At 32.4% G+C, this 26,665-nt stretch overlaps 1 protein-coding gene across 1 annotated transcript in view; it reads right to left on the reverse strand.

Moving 5' to 3' along the window:
- para (sodium voltage-gated channel paralytic) overlaps window positions 1–26,665 on the reverse strand; it is a 311,186-nt gene that overhangs the window by 54,521 nt on the left and 230,000 nt on the right. The window contains exons 33-41 of the mRNA XM_080152120.1: window positions 24,950–25,059; window positions 23,482–23,588; window positions 8,406–8,473; window positions 8,177–8,255; window positions 4,229–4,275; window positions 2,643–2,719; window positions 2,018–2,078; window positions 1,325–1,402; window positions 136–215 (exon numbers count right to left, since the gene is read on the reverse strand). Coding sequence (XP_080008246.1) covers window positions 136–215; window positions 1,325–1,402; window positions 2,018–2,078; window positions 2,643–2,719; window positions 4,229–4,275; window positions 8,177–8,255; window positions 8,406–8,473; window positions 23,482–23,588; window positions 24,950–25,059 — 707 coding nt within the window. The remainder of the gene's footprint in view (window positions 1–135; window positions 216–1,324; window positions 1,403–2,017; window positions 2,079–2,642; window positions 2,720–4,228; window positions 4,276–8,176; window positions 8,256–8,405; window positions 8,474–23,481; window positions 23,589–24,949; window positions 25,060–26,665) is intronic.

Genomic DNA, 26,665 nt, shown 5'->3' on the forward strand with positions numbered 1-26,665 from the left:
TCCCCAAATAGTTATAAAACTTCCCAGAACCTATTAGAAGCTACCCTATATTTTGAAAACATATTGGTTCAGCCATTAGCGAGAACCCTACAGTACAAACAATCAGGCATTCTTTTACTATCTATATCTGTGTACCTGACAGGACAACAGTCAGCTGGATATTCTTGCATCAGAAGTTCTTGTGCATTTACATCTAGTAAGATGTCCTCCACATTCTAAAAATATGAATCATTGTTTTTATGCCAATAGTTTCATGGTAAATATCAAAATAACAAGGAAGACAACATAATATCCATGAGTAGTGAAGCTCTAAAAAAATCAAGGATTGACAAACAGACAAAGTGAATCAACATACATTCAATGGAAAAAAATGGAACTAAGAAAAGGATCGACATCTTATACTGGATTCTTTTTGGAAAATGTAATCTTTACTAAACAAATTGCAATTTTTCTTAGAAAACAGTGGAGAAATCAAATTTAATTTTAATGCTATTACCTACAAAAATTTGTAAATCGGACCAAAACACCAGAGGTATGTGAAAATCAGAAAAGAGAGAAATTAAAAGCTGCCCAAAAGCAGTCTGACTTCTATTCATACTAAAATATGCCCCATACTGATAGGAATGCTTTCAAAAAAAATCAGAAGTCTAGCTTTAATAGCAACTAAGTGAATTATATATTAACTTCGTATTTAAATGGTCTAGAACTAAAAAGTCTTTCATCATAATATTAGAAGAATTTTTATTCCTCTTACAAAATTAGTATTAAAAATGTTTTTCTCTGTAAAAGTTGCTAAGCTTTTGTTTTGTAGAAGTTTAGACAATTCTTTATTTGTTATGGGATTGACTTAAAGATTTCTTGGTGTTTTAAATTGGATTTTAGGTTTAACGCGAAGTTTGAACTTAATACTGCTTAGATACATACATGGGAATTTATTTTTAAAAAATGGATATTATAAAATAAATTATTAAAAAAATAATAAACTTAGTAAAAGCCAAACATTCAATTTAAGTTTTAAATAAGATATTTAGACATACATTAATTTTAGAACTATTTAATAGTTCTTTATCGCATCGTATTATAGACATCTTTCCGCGGATATTAAAATGAAAAACTAAAACATTAAAACCAGTTTTGTTAGGCCCGAGGATCCGAAGCTCAGGCTTATAAAACTGATATTAATTCCATAATTTTTATTTTAATATTCGTGGAAAATTGACTGTAAGTCGATACTACACATGATATTTTAGTATTGTTGAGTACCGGTTCTATTCCACTGGATTTTAATTGGTTTCGAAGCCATACTGGACAGTGATTTAGTTACCTCTTCGTCTCCAAATTCTTCTCCAGGCAGACTGTTATGTCCAACACCATTTGCCCCAGCAAGCATGTTATGAGAACCCTAGAATTAAAACAAAATTAATCTCCAAATTCTTCTCCAGGAAGACTGTTATGTCCAACACCATTTGCTCCAGCAAGCATATTATGAGAACCCTAAAATTTAAACAAAATCAATTTAGATTAGACGATTTTTGGATAATGGATATCTACATTATATGTTAAACTGTATGTCAATATGGTTTTAAAGGTTTGAAGGGGGTAATCTAATGTATTTTCTAAAATTTTGAGAGGGGTTTTAAAGTTTGAGGTGGGTAAACACCCTTACCAAGGTTGACAAGGTTGACAACATCCACAAGTAGCGAAGCAAAAAAGTTATGGATGGACAATGTAAATCCGGAAAAAAATGAACTACAGAGCAGTGTCATGATACAAAAAAAAAACATTAAACCTGATAAAAATAAATCGCGAAACCTTTAAAAATCTTAATGTGAAAATCTAAAAATCGATCTTGCACCCCAACTAATAAGCAAATCTCAATGAAACTCAGTGAACTTTTTAATCCCTGAAAATTATATTGGAAAGGAGCCGAGATAATCACGCTTCCCTTGTTTCACACGGATGGAATGACGAACATTTCAAATTATAGAGTAGCTTCGCTACTAAAAATGTTTAATACCTTATGACTAGTATTGTCTGTAAATTTATGAGTATTCTTATGACTGCCATAGGACGCTTCACTGAAAATGTAAATACAAAATTAGGACATATAATTCTTTATTTATTTTTATCTAATCAAAATATCTATTTTTCTACGACATAAATACCTTACTAGCTATTTATCAACTATTTTTTCAACTAGTGGCTATTCAATTTCAATCTAATTTCTACTACATATGTTAAGATGTTTTTTGCGATTTTTCTTTGGAGTGTTGAAGAACCCTCTCCCTAAACATTTATAAACCTTCTAGGATCTATGAGAAGCTACACAGTAAAGGAGAACCATATCGGTTCGGTGGTTAGCAAAAACGTTCAGTACATATATATTTGAAGAAATACTGTTACTTTGTTATAAGGATAAATCTTACATATATACTTAGATGAATATACCTTAAGATATAGTTGTCTGTTTAACTAGCTATCTAATTACCTGGCTACCCTGGTCTGATAAGGGCTAGGTATCTAACTAGTCTTTATTGCTACTAACTATCTCCTTTTCTATCCTACTCTCTATCTATCTACCTGAGTGTGTCTAGATATCTACTCTACTCTCTATCCTACTCTCTATCTATCTATCTATCTACCTGAGTGTGTCTAGATATCCTTCTGGAATTCTATTTCTATTGTTTCCCCGGGCAAACGAGTTCATCAACGAATTTGCCTGAAAAAAAGGTATAAAAAACAAGTAAAAATGTCCATCTATAGTTAGGGAGGGAAGGGCTGTTTATTACACTAGTACCCAATGTTTTTAATTAACGTTTTTTTATTCGTTGGCTGAACAACTTTGGGGACTTTTATTGAAATTTGATTGGTTGGTTGTGAGTCTAAACGTTTCAACTACCAATTGTAATCTACAGAAGGGGTAATTTTGTGTATTATCATTAGATATACACATTAAGACAATGACCAATAAATTGATGTACATCTCCAATGGAGATAATCATTATTACCCCTTCTATAGATTATAATTAGTGATTGAAACGTTTGGACACTCAGCTTAATGAACCTACCAATCAAATAAGAAAGCGTTATCATAAAACTTTTGGGACTAGAGTAATAAACAGCCTAATGTCCCCTCCTTCCTGGTTATAAAGTTGTGTATGTGTAAACAATGGTTAACTTGTTTACAAGTTGACCACAAATATTTTGCTTCGTCATTCCTCTCCCTTTCCCTTTATAATGTCTTTCACAGTATGGATTCGAAACCGATTATTATTCCGCTGGACTACAAATGGTTCTCAGCCACACTGAAAAATTATGTATATGTTTGTATTCGGCACATCGGGCCTAATAAAACTGGTTTTGATCTTATAATTTTAACAACCACCGAAAGCTGTCTATAATACGATACAATAAATAACTATTTTATTTTTCTAACTTTCTGTTAAATCCTATTTGTCATTTTAGATTTTTTACCTTATCTAAATAAAAAAGGTTAAAGTTAGCATAAAAATTACTCATGTAACAAGCAGGGTTAACTTGATAAGACAATAAAAAAAATTGTTTCTAATTCTTGATCTTGAAAATTTTCCAATTGTTATTCCAATTTAATAAAAGTAGTCGAAATATTTATATATATATATTGCTATCTAATGCTCTGGTTAAGTCAAATTGACACAAAATTGTAAAATCTAATTGTTTTATAAGTAACTAGCGGCTTCGCCCCTAGCCTCTAGGGGCTTTGCCCCAAGAGGTTTGACCAAACCAATTTTTCGTATTTTAGATTTAAAATAAAAAATAAATTTTTTTTTTGGGGGGGGGGTTTCATTTTTGGGGGGATTAGGGGTGTCCCACCCCCCAAGAAAATAGTTATAAACCTTCCCGGGAACTATGAAATCCTTCGCTACAAACAAACAGACAAACACACAAACACACAAACAGACAGACATCGTTCTACTTTGTATTATAGATAGCTAGTGCATTAAAAAATATAAGTATGAACGATGTTAACTGAAAATTCTACATATGATGAATTAACAATCATGAAGCTTTTAATAGTGCCTAAAAAATGTCTTCATACAATACAAATGACCAATAGCAGGCCAATACATACACTAAATTACCAACGACAGGCAGTATACATTATAATTGACAAATGGTAGGCCAGTAAGACGTCATTATTTTTAGACACTCTAAAAAGCTTCAAAAATATTATGTTCAATTCTAATACCTGGTAATGATTTAAGGCCACTGATAGTACTGGATTTTTTACATCTCCTGAAAAACAACAATAAATAACAATCAATAACATTTTTAAAGATACTAGCTGCTGTAACTCTAGCACCTAGGGACTCTATATTCGAAAGGATATAGATGGGAGGAAAAATAGCCTAAAACCATACTTTTCATAAAAATAAAATTGCCTAAAACCACCCCAGGGCCTATAAGAAGCTCAAAGTAAAGGAGGATTGTCTATGTGTGTCTTAAAATCTCTTAAAATGCTGGTTTGATTGGGTTTACTATTTCAGAGAAGCTTCTATTTGGTTATAGGATTTTTTGGTCAGGTATATAATGCGATCAAAAATATAAGAATATTTTTAAATATAAATATTTGTTTTAAATCTGATTTTCATATAAAAGTTTATCATCTATCTATTTGATTAAAATGTCTCTCTATCTAAATATAGGAAAATTGTTTTATCTATGTGTAAAATGGGTGATAAGTTTTTGCAGTAATTATGTTATAAAAGGAGCTTTTGTTTATCTTTATGACTCTCAGACCAAAGATCTTAAGGGATAAGACATTGGCTGATAAATTGATGAACATCACAAATGATTACACATAAAATTACCCCTTCTGTAGATTACATTTAGTGGTAGAAACGCTTGGACACTAACTAAATGAATCAACCAATCAAAATTCAATAAAAGTCTTCAAAGTTGTTGAGCCATCGAATAAGAAAACATTATTATATAACTTTGGAGACTAGTGTAATAAACAGCCCAATGCCTTTCCTCCTGCTCTTGGACAGATAAAATGGACTATAAATGAAATCAAACTTATTTTATACACTCGTTCTGTCATTTGTTAACTTAGGGAGACGTGGGGGTTAATATGATTGTCCTGTACACGAATTGGAATCTACATAAGGGGTATATTGTTTACTATAATCTATGGGTACATTAATTTAGCGTCTAGTATTAAATTAATTTTTCCCTGACTTTCCCAGTCTATCTATCTATCCATCTAAGTTGCATGCTGTGTGACCCACTTTCACCTCAGTTAGGATTTTTGTGTATTAATATTATTTCTCATATACAATCATTATGCAGGAATCTGAAGGGATAAGACAATAGCCATAAATTGTTGTACATGGAGATTCACAAATTTACCCCTTATGTAGATTGCAATTAATTTGGACACTCAACTAAATGAATCAATTAATCAAATTTCAGTAAATGCCCCCAAGGTTGTTAATCCTACGAATATGGAAACGTTATTATAAAACTTTTGGGACTAGTGTATTAAACACCCCAATGTCTCCTCCCTCCCTGATCATTATCGCAGAGGAAGAGAGAATGAGAGAGAGAGAGAGAGAGAGAGAGAGAGAGAGAGATAGAGAGAGAGAGAGAGAGAGAGAGAGAGAGAGAGAGAGAGAGAGAGAGAGAGAGAGAGAGAGAGAGAGAGAGAGAGAGAGAGAGAGAGAGAGAGAGAGAGAGAGAGAGAGCGAGAGAGAGAGAGAGAGAGAGAGAGAGAGAGAGAGAGAGAGAGAGAAAGAGAGAGAGAGAGAGAAATAAGAAAAAAAGAGTATTTATGTTTGCATTCTTTATAAAGATTGTTTGTTCTTATCTATGTGTAAGTAAAGCTTCTCTTTAATTACTAGATCTTATATACAGTAGGTTCGTCTGTCTCTCCTTGTTCACCTGAGCTTATGAAATAATTCTACTAAAAAAATATTAATAACTGGCACATTTATAATATAAATGTAGAAAATCTCAAAACCCAATCAAAGATCTAAAGGTTTATATTAACAGGATCATTTAACACACAAACAAAAATATATGGCTGAGAAAATATAAAAGTAGCTAAAAACCTGCCTGAAAACAGTCTAACCACCATAGATATTTTATACTTAATAATGCTTCATATTAATGAGAATGTTGACAAGAAGTTTCAGCCGTCTATCTTGTATAGGAGCCGAGAAAATAACATTTTCCCCAAAACGTTTCAGACATACGGACATTTCGAGTTATAGAGTAGCTTTGTTACTAAAAAAAGGGCAGAAAGAAAGTGAGAGAATAATTTAGTGCATGCATAGTAATACATGTGAATATGAATCAATCACTTAAAGTAATGTATGTATGTTGTAGTAATATGTACATCTGGGAGGGAGGGGACATTGTGCTATCTTTCACACTAGTTCCTAAAGTTTTATAATAACGTCTTCTTATTCTTAACAACTTTGAGGACTTTTATAGAATTTTGTTTGATTAGTTCATTAAGTTAGTGTTCAACCACTAGTTATGATCTACAGAAGGGGTAATTTTGTGAATCATTATTTGTGATGTAAAAAATTTTATCGACCATTGTCTTATCCCTTTAGATCCCTGAGTAGTAATATGTACATACCTTTTTTTTCTCAATGTTATTTTTGTGTTTCTTTTTAGAAGGGAAGCTACTATATAATTCAAAATTTATAATGTATATTCGTTCATCGGTCTAAAAGTTACGCTAAAGTGGAACATTAGAATAAAACACTGCACTGGAGGGGGAAGGGGTTAAATAACTGTATCTCCCAATTGCAGTGTCCGTGTACGTACCCCCTCTCAATTGGGTCATTGAAAATCAACCGATAGTGTCGGTTATATTAACACAGCTAAATAGCAGAAAACAATTTGGTAGCAGACTAAAAAGGTCATTGTAAAAGGGAGGGAGGTAGTTATCTGTATATACATCTATACTATACATTTGCTGGTCCAACGGTTATGCCCTTAGAAACTTTATTTTATATTGTAATTCTTTTTTGAGTATTGAAGCCATTCCAGAAGTTTTCTTTTTACTTTTAGTTTTTTTTCACCCGTTTTTTTTTATTAAGCTTCGTTAGTCTAGAATATAATGATGCTTGTTAAGATATTTTTCTTGTATTCATTCAAACCGGCGTTGCTACAAAAGACCTAAATTACAAAAGACCCAAACCTACAAAAGACCTAACCCTATAAAAGTCCTAAACCTAACAAAGACAACAAAAGACCTAACCCTACAAAAGACATTTGTAATTTAGGCCTTTTGTAGGATTAGAACCTTTGAAGGTTTATGTCTTATGTAATTTAGGTGTTATGTAGCACTTTTGAAAGGTTAAGCCCATCGTAATTTTGGTCTTTTGTAGAAACGCCTTTCAAACCTTTCTGTATTATATTAGTACTATACTATTATTACGTAGTAAAAATATACTCTACTACTAGTTATTTTTCATATCTATAATGATTTATTTACATGCATGTATAGAAAATCGTTATTTTTATTTATCTATCTATCTATCTGTCTGTCTTTCTGTATTTCTGTCTGTTTGTCTGTCTGTCTGTCTGTCTGTCTGTCTGTCTGTCTGCCTGCCTGCCTGTCTGTCTGTCTGTCTGTCTGTCTGTCTGTCTGTCTGTCTGTCTGTCTGTCTATCTATCTATCTATCTATCTATCTATCTATCTATCTATCTATCTATCTATCTATCTATCTACCTATCTATCTATCTATCTATCTATCTAGCTATCTATCTATCTATCTATCTATCTATCTATCTATCTATCTATCTATCTATCTATCTATCTATCTATCTATCTATCTATCTATCTATCTATCTATCTATCTATCTACCTATCTATCTATCTATCTACCTATCTATCTATCTATCTATCTATCTATCTATCTATCTATCTATCTACCTATCTATCTATCTATCTATCTATCTATCTATCTATATATCTATCTATCTATCTATCTATCTATCTACCTATATATCTATCTATCTACTCACCATTCTCTCCTATGATTCCTATATCCATTCCATCTCCTATCTGGACATCATACTGTTGTTGTCCTGAATCCTCCTTCTCCTTCTCCTCTGTTTGTCTGTCTGTCTGTCTGTCTATCTATCTATCTATCTATCTATCTATCTATCTACTCACCATTCTCTCCTATAATTCCTATATCCATTCCATCCCCTATCTGGACATCATACTGTTGTTGTCCTGAATCCTCTTTCTCCTTCTCCTCTGTCTGTCTGTCTTTCTATCTATCTATCTATCTATCTATCTATCTATCTATCTATCTATCTATCTATCTATCTATCTATCTATCTATCTACTCACCATTCTCTCCTATAATTCCTATATCCATTCCATCCCCTATCTGGACATCATACTGTTGCTGTCCCGAGTCCTCCTTCTCCTTCTCCTCTGCTAACTTCTGGCTCATCAGACGATCTGCAATAGATAGATAGATCGGTAAATAAATTGATAAAAAAAAGGATAGATTGTTTTTCATCCCTACCCTCTAGGGGAGGACTGGTAGAGTCAGAAAATAGCCTAAAACCAGCCACAAAACTTATTTTAACCTTCCCTAAAAAAGCACAACCAATTAGGACCATCATTTTCCAAGATTTTTCACTTCAGACAAAAAACCTTACTACTTTTTTTTTATAGAATACATAATAATAAGGGTCGACTCCCCACCCCACCATTTTCTTTGCCTCTAGAGACGTAATTGCTAATGATTTATAAAGCTAAATATTAACTTATTTATTGTTATGTGTATGTATATATTTATTTGTGTGCGCGTGAATGCAAAAATGATATTTCCTGTCCTTTTCTTCATTGCCAGCCGCCCAGAAAAACAAACTTTTAACCTGGAACCATATATTATATACCCAGGGATCTAAAGGGATAAGACAATGGCTGATAAATTGATATACATCCTCAATGCTAGTGCACCAAATTACCCCTTCTGTACATTTCAATTAGTGGTTGAAATGTTTGGACACTTGACTTAATAAATAAACCAATCAAAATCAAATAATAGTCTTTAAGGTTGTTACGCTAACGAATAAGAAAACATTATCATAAAACTTTGGGGACAAGCGTAATATACATCCCAATGTCCCCTCCATCCCTGATATATTATATACCTTACTTAGTGTTCCTTCAAAGAAAAATGTAACAATCTATAATACAAAGTAGAACGATGTCTGTTTGTAGCGAAGGATCTTGCTAACCGCTGAACTGATCGGGTTCTCCTTTACAGGGTAGCTTTTCATAGGTCCCTGGAAGGTTTATAACTATTTTCTTGGGGGGTGGGACACCCCCAACCCCCCAAAAAATGATAAATCCCCCCCCCCCAATTTTTTTAAAGCTAAAATTAAAATAGTAGGGTCGACTACCCCCCCCCCTAAAAAAAAATTTCCCCCTTCCCAAAAAAACTTTTTTTAAAATTCTTCTTTTAAATCTAAAATACGAAAAATTGGTTTGATTAAACCTCTTGGGGCAAAGCCCCTAGAGGATAAATTGAAGTAGGATGGGGAAAAACGGCCTCACCCACACTTTCAATTTGAGTTTCAAAAGGAAAAATTAAAAAAAAAAAATTTTTTTGGGGGGGGGGTTGGAGACAATGTTTTTTTGGGAGGTTAGAGATACCCTGTCACAAAATAGTTAAAAACCATCTTTGTAAAGGTAATCAAATCGGTTTGACAAAAAAAGCTTTCTACCCTATATGATTTAATATTAAAAAAAACGTTAGAAATATTTTGGTCATAAAGAAAGGTCAAGTACAAATTTTGCTAAAACGACGCAAAAGGTGCTGAAAAAAGAGCTCTTTGGGTGTACAACAAATTCATTTTGCCACTTCATAAAACACCAAGGCTAAAGAAAATAACCTTTCTATTATAATTATTTAGTATTTTATGAATACCACTAAGATTTCCCGAATTGATAACTCCCTCCACCCGAAAAAATGGGATACTAAGGGGGGGGGGGTGAGGTGGAATATGGAAAGGAAATGGTATGGGGGTAAAGGGTGTTTAAATAAAAACCAATCGCTTCACTTTTTTCAATATAAACCTTACAGTTTTGGTCCAAAACTAATAAAAAATAGTACAATTCATGCCCAAGCAATGACAATAATAAAACAATATTGAATTTTAAATCTACACACCCTTCCAGAGCACTAGAGCTCGAAACCTAGCCCTTGCAGAGAAATTTGCCCTACGCCGAAAGTGCATATTTTATAATAGAATTAAGACAAATTTGTCTCTTTAAAAAAAGAACAAACCGTCTTAAGTACTTGAAATCTTGTAGATAGACCCCATAATGGTTGGGGTTTTTGATGGGGCATTTAAAGACCTTTCTCTAGACACCTTAACAAGGTTTCTAACATAATCCTAGCTAATTTGGCATCAAAAAGAAAGACCTGACAAACATCAAGAACTAGATTTAAACAGAGCCGCCATGCCTCAATGTTGGATGTGTCTGACTTTTTTATCCCAAATCGGCTAGGATTGAGGTAGAAACCTGTTTAAGGTGTCTAAAGAAAGGTTTTTACATGCCCCATCAAAAACTCTAAACATTATGGGGTCTATCTCCAAGATTTGAAGTACTTATGGTGGTTCAAATTGTGAGCGATTGGTTTTTTTTTAAACACCCTTTATATTAGACACATGGATCATTGGACTTGGATAAAGACACACACACACACACACACACACACACATACACATACACACACACACACACAAACACACATGGAATATTTAGATTATGATAAATCTTTATAATAAAGTAAAAGGATCTCTGTCTGTCTATCTATGTGTGATGAAGGATCTCGCTAACCACAGAACCGATATGGTTCTCCTTTACAGGGTAGCTTCATGATAGGTCCTGGGAAGGTTAATTACTTTTTGGGGGGAAGGTACAACCACCCTGCCAAAAGCATCGCCTCTTAGATAAATAGCCCCAACCCACCTACATATTTTTATTAAAAACTATTACTTTCATTTATGATGATTCTTATTTCTTTCCTTGAATATATATGGAATGAGAGAGATGGAAAAAAGGGGAGAAAAAAAGAAGTAATGAGAAAGAGAGGGATTATTTTGATTAGCCTTACAAATCATTGAATATCTCACACCTATATATTCAGATATATCAGATATGTATAATAAACCAGGGATCTAAAGGGATAAGACAATGGCCGATATATGGTTGTTCAACCCCAATGATGATACACTAAATTATCTCTTCTGTAGATTACAATTGGTGGTTGCAACGATTGCACACACAGCTAAATGAATCAACCAATTAAAATTCACAAAAGTCCCCAAAGTTGTTGAGTCCACCAATAAGAGAACGTTATCAGAAAGCTTTGGGGACTAGAGTAATAAACAGCCCAATGTCCCCTCCCTCCCTGTATATTAGATATGTATAATAAACAAGGATGAATAAATAATAAAGCCATAAGGAGCGAAGCATATTAACAAATTACATAAAAGTGAAATATTGAATAGTCAATAGAAAACGAAGTATCGGGTTTTGTCGTATTTTCACAGTAGCTTTTGATAGGTTATTTTAGGATAGGTTAGGTCAATATTAATGATTGCCCTGCAGGGTTAGGAAATTATCCCCGCAGGTATATAGTCCAACGCAGAGGCTAAAAATAGGAGAATAGCTAATGTGAAAATATGACGAAACCCGATACTTCGTTTTCTTTCCACGATCCGATTTTTTCTATCAGTCATTATCTTATTATGTCCTTCTACGCTACTGATGTGATTATTGGATAAAAACTTGAAAATATATCTTTAATCGTTAATGATTGAAAAGAAATAATAACCAGGATTCTAATTGTCATAATTTTATATAAATTCTTATAACTTTGTAACTTTAGCATTAGTATTTTTGTTTTGTTTACTACTTACTAATAATCAGGGCTTGTCATCCGCGTCTAAGCCACTCATAAGTCTCAAATTTGAAGCCGCTAGTATCGCAAAAAATATTTAAAAGATGTATTGTCTGTTAAGGAGCAGGTTTAGGCATCCAGATGTATTGTAAGGTTATAATAGGTGGGTTCTATAAACAAAACTGTTACGGTATCGACAGCTGCAAATACGGTATCAACAACAAAAATCTGACGCAAGACGTTCAGAAGTCATCTCACGGTATACGCAATCGCTGTAACATATCGCTGTTATGACGTCATCTCACATTGCTGTAGATTTCACAGATGGATCAGGGAGATGAACAGCATCTCACAGTACAAGCTATCAAAAGCTGTCAAAATTCCTGCTTTTGCAGACGAAAATTATGTAAATAAAACAATAAATCATGCATTGAAAGCATGGTTTATGATGAAAAAAACGGGGCATTCCCAACAGATCTCTATGCAGGGGATGAAAAATTTTAAGTAAAAAAATTTGAATAATTATTATAAAAATAAATATTTTCAATATAAAATTTTTGATAGGTAATGGAAATTAAATTTTTTTTTTAATTTTGTAGAAAAAAATATTTAATTGAAAAAAAATTAGGTAATCTATAAGTGAGTAAAAAAATTTTTTGTCCGGGGGGGGGGGGGGGGGAGGGGCATTTTCTTTCCCCCTCTCCCTTCACATTTTCTTTACTTTAAAAAAATTGGCTGAATTGACCAAAATTCAAAGACGACATTTGCTTTACATCCCATTTATTGTAGTTTTGCTGTTGATTTTGTTGTTGATGACAGCTGCAGTATTGCAGTTCTATCACTGTACCATATTACCGTATTATCTCTCACAGTAATGTTTATAGAACGCACCGACACACAAAAATGGCCGCCCGAGGTACCGCAATGTGAGATACCGTGATAGAACAGCAATGTGATAGAACTGTGATCACAGTTCCGACTATAGAACCCACCTAATATGGCGATTTCACTGAGGCATACACGCGGCTAACTTGCGGCTGCCGAGCCCTGCTATTAATATATCATATATGTTTTTTCCTTGGTTTGCTTTCCCTGCCCCTCATATATCATAATAAATCAAATCGTCAAAACTGCAGATTTTTTTTACGTCTTATTCCTTAGTCCTTAAAGTAGTAGGTTTTTTTTGTTACTGAACTGATTGGATTCCCAGTTTAGGTAATTCCTGGGATGGTTTCGGTCTCTTTTATCTTTCGATTTAAGAACTGTTTTAGGTTATATTATTTAAAAGCCGCAATTTTGTTTATTTTTGCGATTATGAATTATGCATTGAGCATATGATAATTTGTGGAAGTGTTATCACACCATTTTTCTTGTTGATTCCTCTAATCAAAATATCTCCTACCCCTCCCTCCCCTCCACCATCCTCTCTTGTTTGTTTCCCTATATATTCCCAGGGAGGTGGGGGATATTGGGCTCTTTATTACACTAGTCCCCAAAGTTTTATTATTATGTTGTTTCAATAAGTTAGTGTCTAAATGTTTCAACCACTAATTGTTATCTACAGAGAAGTGTATCATCATTTGTGATCATACATGAATTTATCGGCCATTGTCTTATCCCTTTAGATCCCTGATATATTCCTATTCTTACGAATTGGCTTTAATCTGTAGATACATGTTTGCTATTTTCCAATACAGTTACAACATATAGATGTTTAGTCGAGATATAAAGGGATCAGACAATGGCCGATAAATTGATATGCAAATGCCTAGATAATACACAAAACTATCCCTATCGTATAGTTCAATTAGTGGTTGAAACATGTCGACACTTAATGAACCCCCAAATTAAAGTTTAATAAAAGTCCCCAAAGTCTTCAAGTAAACAAATAAGAAAACGTTATTATAAAACTTTGGGGACGAGTGTAATAAACAGTGAAACTTTTGCCTGTCTTCTTGTTTGGCTAGAAATTTTCTTGGCTTATTTTAAAGATGAACTTTAAAAAAAGACTTCCTAAAAGTATTTCACAAACCTATATATTTAGTTTTGGTTTCCGTTAATTTTATTACGCTTAATTTTAGATCTCTATTTACTATTAAGTGTATAGAAGATAACTAATAATAGCCTACAGCAAGATTCAAACATTCTTATTTTTCTTTTTGGTAGAAATATTTGTATATTTATTTCTACAGGGTGTCTTGCGTGATATGTTCTTTTTTTGTTTTGCGGATTTTCTTTTAGTTTTAATAAATTGATAAGACATAAGTTGCCAATTCCTAATGATTTTACTAATTAAAGTCACCAGATTATTTTTCAGTTTTGAAAACCACTAAAAAAATATTGGTCATTTAGTGACAGACTCTTAGGTCAGACGTTTAGACAACGCCTATACAGAGAGTAGTTGAAATAATAGTTATTTATCAAATTGTATTATAGACAGATTTCCGAGGAAATTGAAATTTAAAAGATATAAGATTAGAACAAGTTTTTTAGTCCAAAGGGATCGAAGACTCGGGCTAACAATACTGGTCCTAATCTTATGATATATATTTTAATGTTTCTGGAAAATTGTCTGTAATACGAGACTATGCATTATTTTTCAGTATGGCTGAAAACTAGTTCTAAGCCATAATTAAAAAAGCTTTATAAAAAGATTTAGTTCTAGTTTACTTAAAACCAAAAAACTTCAGAAAAAAAGTAAAATAAAGTAAAAAGGAAAATGCACATATAATCTTTATAATAGACAAATGACAAAATGATTATTTTATGATCCCAATAAAGGACGCAAGAAAAAGTTTATTCTTTTTGTTTGGAATTTATATTTTTCTCTGCTTTTTAGATTGAAGCAGGGATGACAAGATAACAAAACAGCGGACAATTAAAAATGGTTGAATTATAGGATGAAGTTGATAATAGTTATTTCTCGCATCGTATTATAAACAGCTTTCCGCGGATATGGAATGTTCAAGTATAAGATTGAAACCAGTTTTTTTAGCCCCGAGGTGCCGAAGGCACGAACAAAAAAAAACTGGTTTTAATCTTATGATTGTAGATTTTTATATTCGTAGAAAGCTGGATATAATACGATGCTAGACATGCATGGATGAGAACCGGTTCCTATCCACCGGATTCGAATGAATACGAGAATTGCTTTAAAAATATTTGCACTATAGACATCCAAACCTTTGAATGCACAACCTTTGTCTTAGAAGTCTTAACTTTGTTTTGGGCAAAGGCATTCCCTCTACTCTAACTATTTATGCCACGCACCTGCCATGGCAGAAGTGGAACCATTTTAACGTCTTTAGTTATGACGCAGTGTCGAAACTATCAGTTTTAAGCCACTGTTTTTTTGATAGTTTTGTGAGAAATCAACGACTTTTAAACCTAAATTCTTTTTTAGATTAATATTTTGTGGTATATTATTCTTATTTGGCATCCTTATGTAAAACTATTGAGGCCAATATTGTCACTTTGTGTTTACAACCCTCTAAACTCCAAAGTTGGTCGAGGGCAAGTTGAAAATATTTTAAACTCAAAGTTGCCTAGAGAAAATATGGTATTTCTAATCAGAGATCTAAAGGGATAAGACAATTGATGTACATCCCCAACTGAAGATACACAAAATTACCCCTTCGGTAGATTTAATTTAGTGGTCGAAACGTTAACTTAATGAATCAACCAATCAAATCAGAAGTTGTTAAGTTAACGTTATTATAAAACTTTGGGTACTTTTGAAAAATATCATTAAGAATTTCATACGAAAAAATGTATATATTCAAAAATATCAAACAAACTTCCTGTTATACAAAGTAGTGAGGTTTTTTTTGTCTGAAGCTTATGATCTCAATAACAACTAAACCGATTGGGTTACCTTTTGAAGGTAAGCTTCATATAGCTCCTGTGATAGTTTTAGGCCATTCTTTTTTCACAATTAAATATTGCGATGTTTTAAAGCCATTTTTCAAGTCCCCTCTCTACATCTTCGAAAACAGAGCATCTAGAAGCTAGGAGCGTAGCCGCTAGTAAAAAATAATTACTTATTCTAATAACTTTTATCTTTGTGTGTTCCTTCTCAAGAAGGGAGTGGACATTGGGCTGTTTATTACAGTAGTCCCCAAAGTTTACTTTCCGTTGTTAGCTTAAAAACATTGGGGACTTTAGTTAAATTTTATTGGTTGGTTCATTTATTTGAGTTTAAACCACTAATTTTTATCTAGAGAAGGAGTGATTTTGTGTATCATCATTGAGGTAGTGCATCAATTTATCGGCCATTGTCTTATCCCTTTAGATCCCTGGTTCCTTCTTCATAGTTTACAACTCAAAGCTTACAGATTTTCTTTTATTTGACATGCTCTTGCAAATTTATCTAAAGAGGGGTTATTTTGTGTATCATCATTGCGAATGTATATCAATTTATCGGCCATTGTCTTATCCCTTTAGATCCCTGATTTCTTCTTCATAGTTTACAACTCAAAGCTTACAGATTTTCTTTTATTTGACATGCTCTTGCAAATTTATCTAAAGAGGGGTAATTGTGTGTATCATCATTGAGGTAGTGCATCAATTTATCGGCCATTGTCTTATCCCTTCAGATCCCTGATTTCTTCTTCATAGTTTACAGCATTTAGCTCACAGATTTTCTTTTATTTGACATTCTCTTGCAAATTTATCTAATGCTAACTGGGCCAATTTTTTTGTTTTCCTTTTTTTTTGTTTGCATTTTTTTAAAGCGAAGATTTTCTATGATTAGGATCGGTCCTTCCGTCAGTCCGTCCGTCTGGAGGTCTGAAAGGGATAGCTTTTTCGTTACTTTAGGCATGTTTGATTTGTCCAATCGATGTCAAACTTTGCATGGTTGATTTTCTAAATTTTTTAAGAACACATTTTTATGTGATATAATTATCCTATCTTTATCTGATTTTTAAAATACTGATTCCTTGGACAACACAGTTTCTGTAATCAAGTCCTAAAAATATAAGTAAGCCCTTCAAAACTATCCCGTATCTAAGCAGTTTTGCATCAAATTTACTTACTAAATATTTAGTTTCGACTTTTTATTCTAATTATTCAGTTACTTATATAGGTTAATGTTCGTTTGTCTTACTGATTCAGATTTTCGGTTTTATGGATGTTGTCAATGTCATCCTTGTTTATAAAAACATCTGAAACAATTCTTACATTTTTTAAAACGAATATAATAAAAATAAAAAAAATATTAAAACTCTGATCGAAATATGAAGCTTAAAATCTAAATTTCTGATGAAAACCATTTGTGGTCAGCAATATTAGGGGCTAACCAAACCATTATGTTCAATTATATAAACAATTATCTATTTTCAATTTATTTTTGTTAATTCAAAAAAATAAATAAAAGCATTTCTGCATTTAAAGAAGGTCCATTAATAAGTAAGGCATAGTTTGATCATTAATTTAGACATAAAAATGCTAATCGTCTTATTTACTTTGTATGGGGTATTCCTGTCCAGTTTTTTGTTTAGGAATGAATATTTCTTACCCGAGGGAATTCACGAGGGTAAGAAATATTCATTCCTAATCAAAAAACTGGACAGGAATATCATTCTCATTTTAACAAAAAACTCATTTTTTATGCTAAAATGTGGTTTAATTTATATTGAAAATAAGTGTTCTTTTCAAAAAAATATTATAAATATGAAAAAAGGAGATTATTTTCTTTCTTTTAGTAATTAATAAAAATTATAAAATCTTCCAAAAAAAATTAAAAATCTTCTAAAATCATACCTGGGATATAAATGAGATACCAGGGAAATAAATGAATATTTACATCCACTATTTAAGGGGTTGTTTATATGGGAATGGTGATTCCTGTGACAGGTACATTTCAGGGAAAGGAAAATTGCCAATAAATTGATGTACATCCCCAATGATGATACAAAGATATTATCCCTTTGAGAGATCAAACTTAGTGGTTGAAACATTTGAAGTTAATATAACAACCAATCAAAATTCACTGTTGCCCCCAAAGTTGTTAAGCTAACGAATAAGAAAACGTTATTATAATTCTTTTGGGACTAGTGTAAGAATTCTGATTCAAACTCATATTAACACTAGCGGCAACGCCCCGAGCATTTAGGGGCTCTGCATTCAAAGGGGCAGAGAAGGGCTAGAAAAATATCTTAAAACTATTCTGAACCAGCTTCAGATGAAAAACTTACTACTTTATTTGCAGCAAATCATAAATAAATATGATATAAATTCTGGTAAAATAATAATGCCAAACCAAGAAGATAAAACTATTTAAATTCTCTTGTTCTATATTCTCTTGCAGGGATCTTAAGGGATAAGACAATGGCTGATAAATTGATGTATATCCCCAATGTTAATGCACAAAATTACCCCTTATGTATATTACAATTCATTTTTATAAACCATCAAAATTCAGTAAAAATCCCCAAAGTTGTTAGGCCAACGAATAATAAAACATTATCATAAAACTCTGGTGACTGGTGTAATAAATAGGCCATTGTCTCCTCCCTCCCTGATTGTCTTGACTTGCACACACCACACATAAAGTTTTGAGGCTTAATCCTAAGTTTTCCCCACTTACTTCTCTAATCCTATAACTGTATAACATTGTATAATCATCTCAGCATACCAGCCACTTACTCAACTCCAGGCTGGCAATACCCAGGGAGGGTGGGGACATTGGTATGTTTAGTACACTAGTCCTCGAAGTTTTATAACAACGTTTTCTTATCAACAAATTTGGAGACTTTTTAAATTTTGATTGGTTAGTTGATTAAGTTGAGTGTCCAAACGTTTCAACCACTAATTGTAATCTGTTTAATGTTTAATTTTAGGTATCATCATTGGGGATCACTTTAACGGCAATTGCCTTATCCCATTAGAGCCCTGGGCAATACCATGTTAGATTAGTTATTTAACTTGTTTTTTTTTTAAATCTATATTAAAAGGCAATTCAAAAAGAAGATTTTGAATTGTAATGTATTGATAATTATACTTTACCCACAAATTTTAATTAGGTAATCTTTAAATTTATTTACCAATAAAATACTTTTATGATCAAAAATGATTTTTAATGTGTTAATGCAAGCATTCTAGGTTTGTAAGAATCCCATTAAAAGCCAGAGTTCTAAAGGGATGAGACAAAGGCTTATAAATTGAGTACACATCTCTAATGATTATACAAAAAGTTACCCATTCTGTATTTTACAATTAGTGGTTGGAACGTTTGGAAACTCAACTTAAAAAACAAGCCAATCAAAAGTCATTAAAGTCCTTAAAGTTGTTAATCCAACGAATAAGAAAAGGTTATTATAAAGCTTTGGTGACTAGTGTAATAAACAGCCTATTGTCCCCTCCCTTCCTTAATATTTTCATTGAGTGAAACTAAATTTTAAGATGCAAAACAATTGCAAAATTGGATTGTTTTTTGATTAAAAGTACACTTGGTTAACAATCTTATTTTTTCAGATTTTGATGAATATGATAAGGCCAATGATATTTCCAAATATCCGGATCCTCTCTCAATATAATCTCCTCTCCCTAGCATTAGTAGACGAATATGTAGAGAAAAATCCATGAAATTTGTTTTAGAAAACAAAATTTTAATTCTTAAATATAAAAATTTACAGGATTTTCAGCTGTAACCAAGAGGGTTTTACATATAAAACATTTGATTAAATTAGTTGTAAAATTGTATATGGCTAAAATATTATCCTTATATACTAAGAGTGTCAAAGCAACCATAGATACAATATATGTTTTAGAAGAAATCCAATCCAAACAACTCAAATTTTTTCTTATGAAATTTCAAGTAGAATGTTGAAGAAAGCTCTAGTTTAGCTCTGCTCCAGGTATTTCCATAGAAAGAAACTCTAATTTAGCTCTACTATGATCCGGGTATTTTCATAGGAAGAAAGCTCTAATTTACCTCTAATGTGCTCCAGGTATTTCCATAGGAAGAAACTCTAATTTAGCTTATGAAATTTCAAGTAGAATGTTGAAGAAAGCTCTAGTTTAGTTCTGCTCCAGGTATTTCCATAGAAAGAAACTCTAATTTAGCTCTACTATGATCCGGGTATTTTCATAGGAAGAAAGCTCTAATTTACCTCAATTCTGCTCCAGGTATTTCCATAGGAAGAAAGCTCTAATTTAGCTCAATTCTGCTCCAGGTATTACCATAGGAAGAAACTCTAATTTAGCTCAATTCTGCTCCGGGTATTTTCAGAGGAAGAAAGCTCTAATTTAGCTCAATTCTGCTCCAGGTATTTCCATAGGAAGAAACTCTAATTTAGCTCAATTCTGCTCCGGGTATTTTCAAAGGAAGAAACTCTAATTTAGCTCAATTCTGCTCCAGGTATTACCATAGGAAGAAACTCTAATTTAGCTCAATTCTGCTCCAGGTATTTCCATAGGAAGAAACTCTAATTTAGCTCAATTCTGCTCCGGGTATTTTCAAAGGAAGAAAGCTCTAATTTAGCTCAATTCTGCTCCAGGTATTACCATAGGAAGAAACTCTAATTTAGCTCAATTCTGCTCCGGGTATTTCCATAGGAAGAAACTCTAATTTAGCTCTAATGTGCTCCAGGTATTTCAATAGGAAGAAACTCTAATTTAGCTCTAATGTGCTCCAGGTATTTCCAGCGGAAGAAACTCTAATTTAGCTCTAATGTGCTCCAGGTATTTCCATAGGAAGAAACTCTAATTTAGCTCTAATGTGCTCAAGGTATTTCCATAGGAAGAAACTCTAATTTAGCTCTAATGTGCTCAAGGTATTACCATAGGAAGAAACTCTAATTTAGCTCAATTATGCTCCAGGTATTTCCATAGGAAGAAACTCTAATTTAGCTCTAATGTGCTCCAGGTATTTCCATAGGAAGAAACTCTAATTTAGCTCTAATGTGCTCCAGGTATTTCCAGAAAATTAGAATATCCAACTAAGTTCTCCAGATTTACATTGGAATCATCATTGGATCTTACAGGGATAGGACAATGGCCGATAAATTAATATACATCCCCAATCATAAAACACCAAATTACCCATTTTGTAGATTACAATTAGTGGTTAAAACGTTTGGACGATCAACTAAATGAATCAACCAATCAAAATTCAATAAAAGTTCGCAAGCAAACAAATAAGAAAACGTTATTATAAAACTTTAGGGACTAGTGTAATAAATAGCTCAATGTATCCTCCCTCCCTGGAATCTTAAAACTAGAGGCAAAGAAAGAAAGAGGTATTACTGTCTTTCAGGGATGCCAAAAAATATAAATTTTCATTTTAAAAGTATCGGGCTTTAGCCTAATACAGGACAAAAAAGTATAAAATTTTTTTATTTGATTTGGAATAAAAATTTTACAAAGGGCTCAAAAGTTATAAAATAAAGTTTTCTTATTCGTTGGCGTAATAATTTTGGAGCTAAAAAGAGTTTTGATGATTAGATTCATTAAGTTGAGTGTTCAAAAGTTTCAACCACTAATTTTATCCTAATGAAGGGGTAATTTTGTGTTTCATCAATGATCATTGGAGATGTGCATAAATTTATCGGCTATTGTCTTATCCCTTTAGATCTCTGCTAGTTATTAAGGTTTGAAATCTCAAAAACTTCTTATTTTGTTAAAATTTGTTTTAAACTATAATAGTTGACAACCTTATTACCATGAGATTGATAAGACTAAGGTAGAAAGATTTAGTTTTCTTACATTTCAGCCAACATTTGAAGAATTTTCATCTGGATAAAAGATATGTTTTTGTTTTAAAAATATTTTGAAACCTTGTTCAGAATTAAGATTTTGATTTTATTTTTGGCGATTTCTCTTCGGAGGGTGGAGGTACCCTCCTCCGAAATAGCTATAAACCCTCTCAGGACCCATGCAAAGCTAGTTACACTGTAAAGGATAACCATATCGGTTCAGTTGCTAGCGAGATCCTTCAGTACAGATATACAGATTGAGATCCTTTTACTTTATTAAATGGATTAAAAATATTATGTGGTTTCCATTAAATACCTTTTGAAAGAGAAAGACTATGAAATGAGGAAGGGAAACAGGAATAGTTATCTATCACATCGTATTATAGACAGCTTTCCCCGGATATTAAAATAAAAAAATTATAATTTTAAAACTAGTTTTGTTAAACCCTGATAATTATTTTATGACTTTTATTTTAATATTTGTGGAATTTTGTGTGTAATACTATGTTATACTCTTTTTTTGTTTGGCTGAGAACCGGTTCTAATCCAGCGGATAATAATCGGTTTCGAAGCCATACTGAAAAGGAATATGCAGAGATAAAACTTTTTGGGGGGTTTATGTTAACTAACTAAAAAGATTTTCAAGAACAAATCTAGCAACAAATTAATTGGAAAGAATTTTCAGTTATTATTTTAAGAAAAATAACTTTTTATAAAATTTTAAAACCATTTTTTGGTTGTAAATAATTTTTAGTGTACAAAGAGGTTATAATGTTAAACTAGTAAAACATACAATCTGATTCTGAATCAATATTAAATGTTCTTCTTGTGGTTTGAAAATTGAGTAGTTATCAAGTGTGATACAAAAGTCAAACTGCTGGTAATTATACCTTAATCATTTTGCAAATTTTTTTATATTAATCATCTTGTGTTAGAAGATGACATATTGTTAAAAAAAGATTAATTTATGTTTAGCTAAAAAAAATTTTTTTACCGGATTGTTAAAATTTTTTACGTCCCCCCTCTGTATCTTTCTCTCTATTTATCTATCTTAGTATCACTCCGTCTTTCCAGGGAGGGAGGGGACATTGGGCTGTTTATTACACTAGTCCCCAAAGTTTTATAATAACGTTTTCTTATTCCTTTGATTAACAATCTTGGGAACTTTTAATGAATTTTGATTTGTTGATACATTTCAGTTGAGTGTTTATATTTTTTAACTTATAATTGTAATCTACATAAGAGGGAATTTTGTGTATCATCATTGGGGATGTACATCAATTCATCGCCCATTGTCTTATCCCTTTAGATCCCTGCTTACTTTCTGTATCTGCCAAGGTCACACACTGAATTTGATTTTATATTGAAAAGCTTGGGATTTATATCTAGTTAATTATTCATTCAACTTTTTTTATGAAAAGAATAATACATAGATAGATAAATATTTTAGGAAGAGGGTATTTTTTTCGCGTATTTTCCGTAAAGTTGGTTTCAAGCTTCCATTTAAATGTGCTGATTAGGTCAAGCTGTTCTTATTAATGACCAAACGCAAAGTATAATTAATGCATATTTTAGAACAGTTTCATTATAAAAAGCACATTTGACTGTGAAAATACGCGAAAAAAATGACCGCCTTAATCAATTTAAGATCATAATGTTTTCTTTAACTCGTATCCACTCAAAAACTAAAACTGGTATTAATTTTATAATTTCATTTTAATATTCGTGGAAAATTATCTGTTATACGATGCTACACATGTATTTTTTCGGTATGGCTGATAACCGGTTCTAATCCACTGTACATTAATCGGTTTTGAAGCCATACTGGAAAATGCTACTCCTCCTACCTTGTTGAAAGCGAATTCCTCTCCGGATACAAGCAACAACTTTGTCCTTGATGTACAGAACTCCGAGAATTATCTTGCGCCGGCAGAACCGCTTAAACCGGCCAATCCTAAAAACGTAATGAATTAGACATATTCAAATATACCTGCTTTTAAGCTATTGCGACCGTGGCTTAACCGCATTCGCTTGTCGTTGAGGAGGTGAAAGATTAACGCCAAATCACAAGTAAGGACGTTAAAATGGTTCTGCTGCTATGTTAGGTGCGTGTCATAAATGGTTAGAGCAGTGGGAAAGTCTTGGCCAAAACAGGTGCAACTCATAACCACACAGAGTTTGCACTTTTAAGGCAAAGGTCATGCAATCAAAGGGTTGGTTGTTTACAGGAAAAATGGACGCTTTACATCTCAATTAAGATGGGGAGCATGTTTCAAGGTGCGTGGAGAGGTCTAGAACCAGAAGCGACACCAAGGCCCCTAGAGGTCATCATTTTAAAATACAATTGCGCCTAAAAGTCATAAAACTTTTTAGAACATTAGGGTTAATAAAAGTCAACGTTTTAAGAAAAAAAAATATTTAATCCATCTATCTATCCTTTGAATGTATGTCTGTATAAATTGAAAGACTGTAATTCCCATAACCGACAACAACGAGCAAATATATGCAATTACAGAGATAAAGGAATAATAAATATGATAAAAATTAGTATTACGTCCAACAGTTTCCTTAACAGTTTCCTTTTGTATATATAAAGTAGTAAGATTTTTTTTGTCTACAGCTTAGGATTTGGATAACTACTGAACCGATTGAGTTCACCGATTTATAGAAGCTTCTCATAGTTTTTATATAAGTTTGGTTTTAGGCTATTTTCATTATTGCCTTACTCTTTATATTCCAAACTCCTTGGTGCTAGAAGCGCATCCGTTAGCGTTAATTATATAACAGCCATATCAAAGTTCCTTGAATACCATAAAATAAGCATAACCAATTATAATTGTTTTTTAAGAGATTATTATTTCAAAACTAAGAAGCCAAGAATAGAGGTTAGGTTATTAAATCCCCGCATGAAAGGGCTCTGCAGTTTTCGAGCCCCTTACAAATATTATAATTGTTTTTAAGTTGACAAATTCTTTTATTATACCTGAATTTTTCAACTTTTGTTTACAAAATTCTAAAAATACATATCTCTTTATTTTGGATAAAAATGGCAAATATATTGAAATTAAGTCAGACACATTAGGAATATATTTGTCTGAGCAGCAGAATAAATAGATAGATACATCTAGGAGGGATGGATAAAAATATAGATAGACAAAAAGATAATATTAAAACAGATCAGGAAATAATTTATTTTGAAAAGATGTTCGATGCACTAATAATTTTTCACTTCCAAAAACGTTAAAAATTTAGTTTCATTTATCTACTTACTTAGGACTCTCAGACAAAGAAACCTGAATCAAAAGTCTTTCTTACCTATTGAAGGCTTCCGCCAGTTTATTAGTTCCATCATCGCCTGCATCCGCTGCAGACAGGTTCGAAGCCCCGAAACTGGACAGGAGCAGAGCAAGAAACAGGTTCAATACCTGACAAAAAATATATAATATTAGAGGGAATTAAATATGTATAACTTGAAGCTTTTTTTAGTGACTGTGAAATGACGTCATACTGGCTCACCATTGGCCAATTTAAAAGTATAATGTCCTGCCATTGATAATTTAGTCTGTTTTATGGCCTATCATTGGTTATTTGTATTGTATACGTCATGTTTTCTAGGCACTATAAAGAGCTTCGATTAACTTTATTGCTTGTACGGTGTTTTGGCCTTTATGCTTATTAGAGGATTTACTTGTAGAGCGACCAAATACTAAAAATTACTAATACAAATATCCGGTCAGTAATCTAACAGACAGCCAATCCTTTAGTTACACGACCTTTTCCTAAAAGTTTTTAGAAATTAATAGGGCCTGTTTATGGACAAGGTCATTTTAAGTCATTTGCAGACACAGCAGTTGTGTAACATTTTGACGTCTCTAGTATGATGAAATGGCAGCAAGACTTGAACCAATCTGACGCAATACATGTTGAAGAGTAGACTTGACAAAAGATTTTTTTAATATCATATCTTTGCTTATATGTTTAGGTTGAAATATGCAGAAGAGCTAAAAACCTAAAACCGCAATGCTAACGTTATTTGTAGATTAAATTTTTTTAGAGGCCTGGCCAGTAGAGATAAAAGACAAAATTTTGTACACGTTGTTTAGACCCCATAAAGTAATTTTTAAGGTTAGCAAAATAATGAAATTCGAAAAAGTTCATTTCGAGCATCACTTCTAATATATTTACATAGATAGATAGCTGAATATATGTGATAGATAGATGACAAGGCTTTAAATGAAAAGCTTATAATATGTATGCATTGATGAAGCCAGGTTTTGTGACCCGTTAAATTAAACAACTTTTGCTTTTTTGGTGGTAGGGGGGGGGGTGGTGGGGATTACTAAAAAGGAAAGTAGAAAAAAGGTCTAATAAGGTGAAAGTTAAGGCTTAAATAAGCTATAAAATAGTCAGGGAGGGAGAGGACATTGGGCTGTTTATTACGCTAGTCCCCAAACTTTTATAATAACATTTTATTATTTGTTGGATCATTAACTTTGGGAACTTTTGGTTTATAAAGTGTTCACACTTTTGAACAACTAATTTTAATCTATAGAAGGGGTAATTTTGGGCATCATCATTGTGGATGTATTGATTAATTTATCGACCATTGTCTTATCCCTTTAGATCTCTAAAAATAGGTCTTGATATATATTTTTAGTAGCGATGCTAGTCTATAAAATGATTTCGTCCGTATGTAATGCTTTGAGGAGGTAATGTGATTTCCAGTAAACTGATCATTATCCGCTGGATTAGAACTGGTTATGAGCCATACTAAAAATTATGTATAGCATCGTATTACAGACAATTTTCCACAAATACTAAAAGAAAAAAAAATTAATTTTGTAAGACTGGGCCTTCGGCCCCTCTGGTTCAACAAAACTGGTTTCAATCTTACAATTTTCATTTTAATATCCGCGTAAAATACGATGCGATAAATAACTTCTCTAGTAACTCTTAATGGTGGTTTTTAAAAATTGTACTACATGAAGATCACATTATTATTTGAGTCTTATGCAGCCTACTCATTTGCTG

This window comes from Acartia tonsa, chromosome 2 (assembly GCF_053477335.1).
Source record: "Acartia tonsa isolate MP-2025a chromosome 2, ASM5347733v1, whole genome shotgun sequence".
In the NCBI taxonomy this organism is placed as follows: domain Eukaryota; kingdom Metazoa; phylum Arthropoda; class Copepoda; order Calanoida; family Acartiidae; genus Acartia; species Acartia tonsa.